Source organism: Ascidia mentula, chromosome 1 (genome assembly GCF_947561715.1).
Source record: "Ascidia mentula chromosome 1, kaAscMent1.1, whole genome shotgun sequence".
NCBI classification, from domain to species: Eukaryota; Metazoa; Chordata; class Ascidiacea; order Phlebobranchia; family Ascidiidae; genus Ascidia; species Ascidia mentula.
Window position 1 is genome coordinate 3,128,497 of NC_138566.1, and position 11,864 is coordinate 3,140,360.

Below are 11,864 nucleotides of genomic sequence, written 5' to 3' on the forward strand. Positions count from 1 at the left end.
AATTTATTCCTAAACTAAGCAGTCATCGTTTAAAACGAAACAAACGCACCGAATTGCTGGTTACTGTGTACACGTGTTGCTGGTATCAAAGGCAAGCTGCAACAGTAAGCCACTTCCTCTGGCATGGCGGCGTGCCTTTGCCAGATAATTTGACAAGCTGTTAATTACAACGTTCCTTAAGCTGCTGTACTTGTACTTGATTGTTGCTTGAACGTGCTGTCGAAGTGTTTCGTGTCGAATTCCGATAATGACCATGTTAACTTCTGTTTTTGGTCCCAGGTGGTTTACTATTGATGTAGTGTTTGCCTTTCCACATGTTAGAATAACTTTAACATAAAGCAATGGACGCCATCAATCTAATTTGCTTTGTCGTGGTACTGGGACACGCTACAGCTTTACCAACTAATGGACCAGCTACAGGTGTGTTGGTTTTTCCATCAAGGTAACATATTATCAAGTGTATTGTGCACACATAGCATATAGACAATATCAATTGTTGATATTTGAACTCCCATCCAACACGTTTCCTAACCTAAGCCAATAACAACAGATGTGTGCTGTCTGAAATGTGAACCTAAAATCCAGTCAATATTTCCAAATCTTGATATAATTTAAGATACTGATCAAAAACACCGTATTTGTTGCCCATTAACCATAAATTTTATCAAACAAACTTAAAAGATTTGAATAAAAATCTGAATGACCGGACAGTTTACTTGAGACCTCGGAACAACTCATTTAATTTGTCTGTAAACCTTTTTGGCATGTGATCCGGACGCCAAGACCAATGCTGCCAATCTCCCGCGTTCTTACGCATGATATTTTACAGATAATTCGTCAGTTCTCCAAGATTCGTGTGCCTCCAAGCCGTGCGGGCAAATATGCCTCCCTTCAGGTTCGAACTACAGTTGTTCTTGCGACAGTGGATTTCGTCTGGCTGAGGATATCCGTTCGTGTCTTGTCGACAACATAAACGATCACTTCATGGTTTTACACCCTGGGTTAAGTTCAAATCAGAGTGATACCAAAGTAGGTATTTATCAGCTGTGAACGTATTCCCTCTTGTGAGAATTCAACAGCTAGTGTGTCCCAAATAGTTGTGAAAAACTTAAATTTAGTAATTATTTGCTTATTTGAGAATTCTTGCCTGCTACACGAAAACACAATGGTTTACTGTGCCACAGTCACCAGCTCCACTGACAAGACCTTGTAGGTCAAATCAGTGTGTCACCTGCCTGCAGATATAGTTTATTTTTTGGAAACATTGTTAAAATTTAATTGTAAGGTTCCTGCTTGCATGCCTAATGTTTAACAAAATTCTGGTACATTGTTAAATCCCTTCCTACGCCGGCAGAGGTGCCAGAAATCACGTTTCAGAGGCAGCAACAAGCCATAAACCTCGTCGGAAACAAATGACTTTCGTTTTAAACCAATGTTCCAAAACGTCATATTACAACAAAAGCCGTTTATTTTATCCCCTGAACATTTGTGAACCGATAAAAAAAAAACCTTAGTTTTGTAAACAATCCATGGGTTTTCTATTTTAAAACGAAACTACGTCTTCTTTTACAAGGTTTCGACAACTGACAAGGAACAGATTCGCAAGATTTTATTGAGCGCTTACAAAAATCCTGATACACTTGCCTACGACAAGGAACAACGTTTGCTTTACTATTGGGATAAACAAACCTACAGCATACTGAGAAGTTCCATAGACGGGAGTGGAAGGGAGGTGTATCTCTCTGATGTTAACGGTATACTGTATTAAGTTAACAGTTTAATTATTGTAAATTCGTTGGTCTTTGTCCAAATTTGCTCACGTGGCCCGCTATAATTTCTGACCCGCGGGTCGAAAAGTTATCTCAAGACTACAGAAAACCTTGCACAGTGTATGTTGTTGTTGCTCTTTGGTGCTGAATGTTTTGAAGGGGTTGATGATTAATAATTTTTGATTAGTAACTCTGTGCTGCTTTGTTATCAGAACGGAAATAAAAGTAATCGGCGTATTTAAAACATGTACAGGATTGTTTGTTCAATGGCATTCAGTTTTTACAAACATACTTCCCTTTACCCACGATTGTGAATCGAACTTTGTATGCACGGTTAAAAAAATTTAGTTGAGCTAAAAAAAGCCTTATTACAGTACCTGTGATGTATTTTGTACAGTGACAAGCATGACTATAGACATGGGTGCAAGAAACCTCTACATTGCCGACCAGCTTCGAAAGTCTGTTCTCGTCGCGTCGCTTGACTTGGCAAACGTCACGCACACACTTTCGACTCACGATATTTCAAAGAAATATCACCTCTTTGTTGACGGAAAACTCGGGTGAGTCAAAGATATGACGACTGATTTTATTTTTTTTTAATTTATGCACTTGAGATGTTTTCATTTTATGCAAGGTCGGGGTAACTGAACCATTGGACAATTATTGCTTTCAAGTGCAGTTTAATAACGTGTTTTGAAAGGTAAATAAATCGTTTAATTTTAAAGTTTCTTTTGGAACTCCATACTAATGTGGCGCTATAAAATTTCGATTATTCGGTCAACAAACACAATGACCCACAGGCGCTTGTGCATGCTATTTCGACCTATCAGTTCTCATCAGTGCAGCTAGTGGCTGATCGGCTACAAAATCTGTTGGTACCGAACTAGGCCGACAAGACCTTTGTCAGTCACAAGCTGCACCAGTGAAACGTGATAGGTTAAAACGGTGCACACAAATGCCTATACAGCTCACTGATCGTTATTGGCTCATTGCTTAATTAAACACTGAACTGCCATATTGGGACAAAAGTTCATTGGAAACCAACGCTCGATGTTCTTTTCCAGGAAACTTTTCTGGAGAGAGAAGTTGCAAGTGGACAAGAGATATATAGACGCGATCAAATCGTCGTATTTGGACGGAACAGTGTCGAAGACTCATGTTCCTAAACAAGATATCAAGAATTTTGCCATTGATACACGAAGTGAGTACAGTCGTATTCTCTTGTTAACAGTTGTTCCGAACCACGCATATTTTTTGGTGAATATAGCGTTTCGTTTCTGCATTAACGAGCCGTCTTTATATACATACATGCCCTTTCATAAACAGACAAAACATATCATATTTGTCCTTCCGCAAAAAATGTGAAATTATGAAAGTTTCGTTCTCGCAGCAAACATGCTGTATTGGATTTCGCACTCTTCTCAGCACGATATTGAATGGTTCAACTTAACCAACGGGGATAATGGAACTGTCGCCGCCCCAAATACTCCAGTAAGTTATACACAACATGTCACATTCAAAAAATTCGTTCCTATGTAGATGCAATATTCAATATATAAACCGAACAATACATAAGTTTGGTTACTTCCATCTGTTCATTTACCACTACACTGCTTTTAACGAAATTAAACTGAATTTCTCCCATTTTGCATTAGTTTGTCCTTTCTAAAAAGTGGAATAATTCCACCCTGTTGCAGTTGTAATAAAGAGTGAATATATTGTAAAAATATATTTAATGTTCATGTGGGTTTTCCGTGGTTGGTTTCAATGATTTGAACAAAACAGTTTTTTAACAAGCGCAATGTTTTTTTACAAACCCCGTTTTGCTGTTAACGGACAGAATATAACCCATTTTTGTTCCGCAGGTGGGCGCTAACAACACCAAATTAAATTTGATGGGGGTCCACGAGTCCCTGATATATGTTAGAGTTTTCGACGACGAAACTGGTTGTAATATTCTTTATGGAAACCTTACTAGCGTTAGGTTGCATTCAAGCGCGCGACTTGCGTTAAATTACACCAAAGTGGCGTCGTTTCCGCATCAAAGCGATCAAATGGACACAGGAGTTTGGCTGGTCTTGCCACAAGGTAAAGCTGCTTTGATAATACCTGGTTACGTAAATTAATAAATTTATTCGTTTAGGCACCATGACATTCACACCAGGACTATCAACTTGGCAAATAATGATACAAATATTTATTTGCATTTTATTTGTAGCATTGTTTATCATGATAATGTTACGTCACCATGTCACGTTATGACATCATAATAACCGTAACTTGTCAAAGCGCTCTGGTTCCACTTTTAACAGTCGCTATCATTTATTTATTCTCTAGTTTTATTTCAAGCGTGAAACTAGCATGTCGCAGGACACCGAAAGAGGCATAGCTGGCCAGATTTAGCCCAGGAGCCGGCCCGTTTGACACCCCTGGTTTACGCAAAACCTAATGTTTAGATCTCTCTTCGTATTCATCCGCTTGCGGAAAGAACAATGGAGGTTGTGATCAGATCTGTCTTCCCATCCCCACTGGAGGGCGGAAATGTTTATGTGGAAATCACTACAATATGACGACACAAAACAACACGTGTTTATATATACCTGGAAGCGGTGAGGACTTTGTTCCTCTTAATAGTTGCCTTTCTATGTTGATTTGAGATTGGTTAAGAACAGACGGTGGCAATTGCACCTATGTGCAGTTTTTTGAAAACTGCCAGCATTGTTCCGTTGAAAAATTGAATTTCGACAATTCGGTTTGGCCTGATAGGATGAAATGATTGACTAAAGTGCCTGCTGGTTTTGAAAAATAACACCGCACATTTGTTTTTCGACCATCACAAGACCTAATCTACCAGTTCTTGATATGGGTTTACTAAAATAGGCAAAAACGAACAACCATCACTCTATAAATAAATATCGTACACATATCGACTATACTCTTTCCTATGTGGCTCTTTTGCTTCTAAGAATGTTGGTTTTGCATTAAAGCTTCTATGTGTGGTAATCCCCCTACCTCGCACTATACCTGATCAGTTGTAATTTGTGACAGAAAATCGCACTAGGCCTAGTTTTGGAAGCACGTGTCCAAAAAGTGATTTTCGTCTAAAAACGGATGAGTGCGGCGGGATGGGTACATTTAACTTCACTCCACCAACAGCCACCGACAACCACGGCCCGGTGCACGTGAGGTCAAGTCAGGTAACCCCGTGCTGTCTATCAAGTGTATTTTAGACGTTTTGTGGCATGTGTGCCTTTTGTTAAAGTTTATAAAAATCATTTTAATTTTAACCAAAAATAGCTCACGAAGAGTATATTTGCTATTTTTATCTTTTAATTATTATTACAAATATATTCATTTCCCTTGAAAGCATCGTCAATTGATGAACCAAAAAGAGTAAAACCATACTTAACCACACTCACAAACATGCAAAAAGGCTCACCTTATTTTAAATTCTCTGTTGGAATCTGCAGCGATATCGTGATGATTTTCATAATGCGAATGAATTGTTTGTTTATTTTTCAGCAAAAACAACCGCCATTAAAACTTGGTGTGGGTTTGCATGAATTCGTTTACATTGCGGTCGGAGCGAGTACAGAGGTTTCCCACTGTATCTTCATGGTCAACGTCACAGGTTCGAAGTGTTTTGTAATTTGAAATTTTTATTTTAATAACGTGAATAAATCTATCGGGACTAATAAAAATCACCACAATGGTTGACTGATATAAATAAAAGGGCGACTTTTAAAACATTTAGTATGTGGTTAGTGTCTGTCTGTCTACACGTCAATTTTTGAATTCTTTAATAAAAGCAGGGCCTCAGTTTCCAAACAAATTGGACCTTGACATTTTAACAAGTTGTTGCTGACGCGACCGGTCTTAATATTAAGTAAACTCACAAGTTATTCTGACAAAACATAATTTACTTGGTCAACATTTCGTCGTTGTGCAACCGACATTCATCAGGACGACCGAGTAAACTATTTTCTTTTTGCCAGAATAGCTTGTGAATCTTTTCAACATTGCATTTTCACAAAATACTACAAATAATCCTTAGTCGTCTGTCTGTTTCAGGATTATTTACAATATTTTGTGCTAATCTATTACTGAGTCTCCGTTAGCCTTAGAGACAACAGGCGATTCTTTTGCCATTTTCACGTTACTTTTTTTGTTTATTAGATTTAGAATGCAACGATAGTACAACATACCAAGTTACCAACACCATTCGAAACCTCACGCCCAACTTATCCGACTTCAGCGAAACCGATATTCCAACCACTGACGAATTGCTCCCAACACCAGGAAATTCCACCACAGCATCGAACAAAAAAATGTTGCAACCTAAAACTTCTCAAACATCTTTAAACAATGAAACTAAGCCAGACGGAAATTCCCCTTCTACTGGCGGTGGTACGTTAGTGCTGATGTGTTTTTTGATACAGTATGTTATTTACATTCTGGTTTGTTGATGTCTAACAAAAGTTAAATAGTAAGCAGCCGAATATCAATATGGTTTTCTGATCAATATATTTTACCATTTGTTGTCCACCAAGAGCTCATAGAAACAGCTGGCATCAACACAAAACGGCTCTTCTGGAATTAATATATATGTTTATTCTTTTTTGCCAGATTAACGTTTTTGTATTGATACTATGTCTGGTGGCATCAGTGGTGAGTTGTCAAATAGTTACTTTGTCTAAACACGTGGGTTTACGTTATCTAGGTAACGCACTGGGCGGTGGTTGGATTGCGTTGATTGTTCTTTTGGTCCTGGTTTTGATTATTGGATCGTTGTACGGATTTTTTAGGTGAGTATTTACGATTTACGATGCATATTAAATTTCCCAACGTGATTAAACGAAACCGTCTCATGTACTGTTATCCACAAGCATCAGCTTTAACCATTCTTCAACTACTAAAGTAAAGCTAAAATAAATAGAGCGTAATGCGTATGATATATGTGTTTGATGAGTTTAAGACATGTGCAGAGTGCACACCAACATGGGTTTCTGTGTCAAAATTGAAACTGAAATGCGACGCAAGTAACTCGGTCACGTGACGTTTGTTCTCACAGATACCGAAAGGGGGATCCCCGGTTACGACACTTTTTGTTACGCAAGGATTACGAGTCGCTTCCTCTGACGATGCAGCAGTGAAAATAAAACTCATTCGACTGGAAACAGCGAGACTGTGTCTAAAAGCTTTCTAAAAGCAAACTGTCCCCACGGATTTATGCCACATATATGCCGGTCTGGCTTCGAACAGACTTGATTACATTTATTTTGTTGTGTTGATTATTGCCAGGCAAATGGCTAAAGGGTATTTGTAAACGTTGTTTTAATCGCAATAAAAAAACATATAATGTGAAGAAATATGCGTGATAGAGACATACTGTATTCATTGGTTCTGTACGAGATATAATCATCCTATAAAGCAATGCATTTTTTGAATGCTTTTCATGTTTTTAATGATTTTGAAAACTTTATTGGTAAAATCAAATTTTAGGAATTTTAAATTGTTTTTTTTGTATCTGACACTGTGGTAAATTGTTTGTTTATGCTCTAATCGTTGTAGAAACTAAAAGATATACACGTGTATCTGTGAAAATCATTCTGTTGGATTTACACTGAACTAATCTGCTGACCATCATGTTTAAAGTGTACGATATATGTTGCTTTTTTGTTCAATTGTGTTAATTGCAATAAGGACTCTAAACTTGTATACGTTGTCAAGTTGTTTCATAGTTGTGTCGTTGGCTTCAAATGCTACCTTTGTCCTTGTTTTGTTAATAAGCGTAAACGCGGTTGTGTTTGTATTGATTTCACCTAAGAAGCGGTTGTGTTTTAAGTTTAAAAAGGAATACACGAATCATATGAGTTCCTGCTAAACAACGCATTCGGTCGGGAATCGAAATTTCCTCCCCGTGTGTAAACGACCTTTCCTCCGTCTCATTTCCATTCTTAGTGAGTTGCGATTGCTTGTAACAAGTGGTTTGAAGCACGGACTAGCAGTGCACACAATTTATAATTGTTAATTTACAAAAACACGATAAAGAAACCGAGTTGATTGCATGAAATTAAGCGTTGAGAATTACACACCGAAGAAACATGTATTAAAGATAATGATAAATAGTATTTCGGTGCTGGTATAGTTGGTTAAAATCCGCAGCAGGTTACCGGGTATCCCTCCGATTTCATGTCTATTGCTAGTTGACACTGGACACACCACCCACAAAAACAAACGCTGCAAATATCTTCACACATGCTACCCTGAAAGTAGATGAAATAAGACTTTTATAACAGTTCATTAAGTTCCCATTTGCTCATAAAACAGTGTTGTTTAAAGGGATGAAAAATCAGTAGTTTGATCTTTACTGGATCAGTGAACAAAGCTATGGCAAGTTGTCGATCGATTACCGTTGCTGAGTATAAACTACAAAATCAATCTGGCCGACAACTTTTAAGATGTTTAAAATCAGAAAAGTTTATTTCGCCCTGCAAAAAGCCATCATCAGCGGAATGCAAACCACAGAAGCAACATAAAAAAACAAGTCCAGCAAGCATGGAAACGTTATTAATTTAGTTTAATAAAAAATGTTTAAAGAAGTGGTAACAAAAAGAGCACGCATACTATTTGTATATAGCTTTCAACAAGCGCCACTAGCAATTTGTGAATATAACGTAACTGCGTCACCTACTTGTATATTATGTCTTTCTCTGTATTTGCTCCTCATGGCAATGAGTGCTGTCCAACCACACCAACAAAGACACCAATGATCTCCCAGTTTTTCTGCCTGAGCGCATAGAAGGCACCGCGCGCAAAAGAAAGTGCAGCAACCTTTAGTGATAAAGAAAACAGTGCTTGGAAAATATACTGTCAATAACACCACATATCCATCATGGTCACTTGCTAAATACGGTGTTTATGTAAGGTCGATTATATCCAGGGCTGCCATACTGTGCTAACTCCTGAGGTTTGTGATTTTTTTATTTTTTTTTTTACCAAATTTTTTTTTTTTATACAAATGTGTCAACTTTTTGGGCAACGACAAAACACTTACAAATCGAACAATCTGAACAACAACTGCAAATTGCAGTTGACCAATCCCGTTCCGCCACATAAGCTTTCATGTGGGGCTGACTTAGCCCTTGTGCACCCCCTAATTTGGGCTGCTGGATGACTACGCCTCGTGGGGCTCCAGGTTGGGGCTGCTGGGTGAACACGGCTTGTGGGGCACCAGGTGAGGGCTGTTGGGTGAACACGACTTGTGGGGCACCAGGTGGGGGCTGTTGGGTAAATATGGGATTCCCCGGTTGGTTGTAGATGACTCTCGGAAATCCAGAGGGAAATGGTTGCTGCTGTTGGCCAACATTTTCACCCATACTTTTGGCCCAATGACCTTTCAGGCACTGAATCCAAGTGACAAAAAATAGGACCCAACAGCAAATTTCAACTTAAAACACCCCTGTTTACTGTTGAATATACACATCATTTGTGCGACATTTGACTTTCCAGAATTCGCGATCCATATCGAAAACCATGGAGCGGAGGTTCCCAAATGGTGCGTCGCCGTAATGTTATTGGGAGTGGCAAGTTTACTTAGAGAAAGAATTTTGTCTCTATAACAGACTGCACAACCTTTCATATGTTGCACTGATAACATAACGAATACTGCGTTTTTTTAGGAGTGAGTTTCTAACTGTAAAAGTCTATATCGAGTTCACAAATACCTTGTTACAAATGTGCCTTCTTCAAGATTTGACGGGCATTTGACAGTGCTTTTACTTGCCCTTGCCTCGTTACATTTCACTGTCTCTTTTGTATTGCTTGGATTCGATTGCACTGGCAAACGAACAGCAACACCCTGGTACTTTAAATATCTTTGCTGCTCTACCAGAATTTCAACCTCTGCTGGCAACTCTGGGTTAGTCGATCATTAAAGTCATTCTTGGTAACATTGGTATAATTCATGAAAACAACGTCAACGCCTGCATTGTGTTTGCAAGCACTTGTCTTATCAACAAACCAAACAATTGAGCGACTGTCACCTTTGGTTACTTGACTTGGCGCAGTTTTAACATATGTGTACTTCAAGTTGCAAATAGTCACACAGTTGGTTTTTCTACATAGTGCCCTTAAAGATTGTCAGAATGCTGTTTTACTTTGGTAATTGCTTACTGTTGGTTCGTTTATTTTAGTCACCCAGATAAAGACAATTATCAAAAGTAAACAAGATTGAAACTTTTCTCAAATGTCAAACCTTCGCTTTACTAAGTAAATGAAGTTCACACATACCCTGTTATGTATTCAATGTTGTATTTTGCAAAAGACATTTAATATGGTCAAGCAATCTGAAACACACGATAACAAAACAGAAGGCGTTATGCAGCATCTCATTTGAAACTACGTGGTGATTAAAAAGTGGCAGCAGACAAGGACAAGTTTCAACTGTTATTGAGTTAGTATTGCGTTTTCCTTTTACCACTTTGTGTTAGCTGTTATGCCACGTGATGTACCATTAAAATCTAATTCGATTTTATTTTATTGCTGGGACAAGACACTGCATGCTATCATTACCCTTCATGCTATACGGCGGCTTGGTATTTATTCCTTCCAGTCCGATAAAAAACTGTTTATTCGGGTTAAATTATTTGCCATTTAACATTGCGGAGAGACATTCAGGCAATTATTAGCCAAGGCGACTTTGGCCTCACACAGCAGACTCATTGCGCTAGCGCCGTCAGAGCCATTGCAGAATGAGTAACCAAGTTATCGCTGCAAATTGGGTTGCTACGGGTACCCCTCTCATTATATGCAAAGTCAGCATTCATACATACACATAGGCAGGGCGATCTAAGTGAATTAAACACCGTAGACTGGGTTCACTAAGTACGAAGTCATCATGTGACATTTAAGATTAGCAACAGCCACAGCAAGTGTACGGGTACATTTCCGACTTCATGTCTCTTGCAAGCTGACATTGGGCGCACATTCCACACCAACAACTGCAGCAAATATCTTCCATCATGCTTCCCTACATAAAGATCAATTAACCGTTGGCACAAGTTTGTCACTGCAGTGCTGTATTTCAAAATACCAACCGGTTATCTTTCATAAATGCAAAAATGTTTCTGTTTGTTAACCAAAGATGTACAACGCGTTTCTAATCTTAACATTTAATACATCTCAACTCACATAAATGCCGTGCTTTGCTCTGTATTTTGTCCTCATAGCTATAAGCCCAGCAGATCCGCAGCAACCAACGCACCAGTGCTCTTCAAGCTTCTTAGCCAAAGCGCAGTTCAGGCACATGCCGCAACAAATTGCACAGCAACCTGCCAAAACGATAAGGGTAGCTACTATTCACAGAGCATTGACTTTATCTAATCATAACGTTTGCTGTTAGAATGACTTGCAAATAGATATTGGTCGAAAAAGTCTAAAAAAATACTTACGTCCAATTTTAAAAAGGCCAAATGCAAGTTTTGAAATTCCGCCATACCAATTTATCAACCACACTTACAAATCGAACAATCCGCACAACAATCGCAGATTCCAGTGGTCCATTGTCTTTCCTTTGGTTGCGTCACAATAGCCGTTGTCTGAGGCTGTTGCGTGAAAACAGTTTGCGAAACCCTGGCCAGTGATTGCTCGTCATGTATTTTGTTATTTTTCTCCATTTTGAAACTCGGTAGATTTTAAAACAGCTGAACGACCGCAGTTGGCAAATTTCAACCAACTTCCTGTAAATCCAATATATACAACACAAATTGACAATGTAGAGCTGCTTGACGAAAGTTAAACTAAGTATATCGTAAAGCCGGAATCCATATTTGTACCGCAAATTTTTGGGTGCAAATAAGCCACCTGATATTTCAAGACGTCAGCAAGCGTTTACTTGTCACAAGTTTTTTGAACTGTGCACACTTGGCAATATCTCAATTTGAAAACCGAATTAATTTTTTCACCTATTTAAGTTAATGATTTCTAGATCGCCAGTAGCAACGCGTTGTGTTTATGTATTTTGGCGACAATATAGTGAGTCAACAAAGCCTCGATTGTGCACCTGACGTTACATAGAATGCAATGGGTAAGGGG

The 11,864-nt window shown here is 38.6% G+C and overlaps 2 protein-coding genes across 2 annotated transcripts; one reads left to right on the plus strand and one right to left on the minus strand.

Annotated features, from left to right (window-relative positions):
• The first annotated feature begins 277 nt into the window (after window positions 1-277).
• On the plus strand, window positions 278-7,642 carry LOC145903100 (low-density lipoprotein receptor-related protein 1B-like). The gene is made up of 13 exons (XM_082991183.1): window positions 278-420; window positions 830-1,029; window positions 1,574-1,754; window positions 2,167-2,329; window positions 2,834-2,970; window positions 3,160-3,260; window positions 3,635-3,857; window positions 4,226-4,378; window positions 4,818-4,966; window positions 5,292-5,400; window positions 5,946-6,176; window positions 6,490-6,574; window positions 6,841-7,642. The coding sequence occupies exons 1-13, from the start codon at window positions 342-344 to the stop codon at window positions 6,920-6,922; spliced, it is 1,893 nt and encodes a 630-aa protein (XP_082847309.1). The 5' UTR covers window positions 278-341; the 3' UTR covers window positions 6,923-7,642.
• Window positions 7,643-10,683: 3,041 nt separating this feature from the next.
• LOC145917845 (placenta-specific gene 8 protein-like) lies at window positions 10,684-11,446 on the minus strand. The gene is made up of 3 exons (XM_083003141.1): window positions 11,290-11,446; window positions 10,962-11,101; window positions 10,684-10,800 (listed from the first exon to the last, which is right to left on the minus strand). The coding sequence occupies exons 1-3, from the start codon at window positions 11,444-11,446 to the stop codon at window positions 10,684-10,686; spliced, it is 414 nt and encodes a 137-aa protein (XP_082859267.1).
• Between the last annotated feature and the right edge of the window lie 418 nt (window positions 11,447-11,864).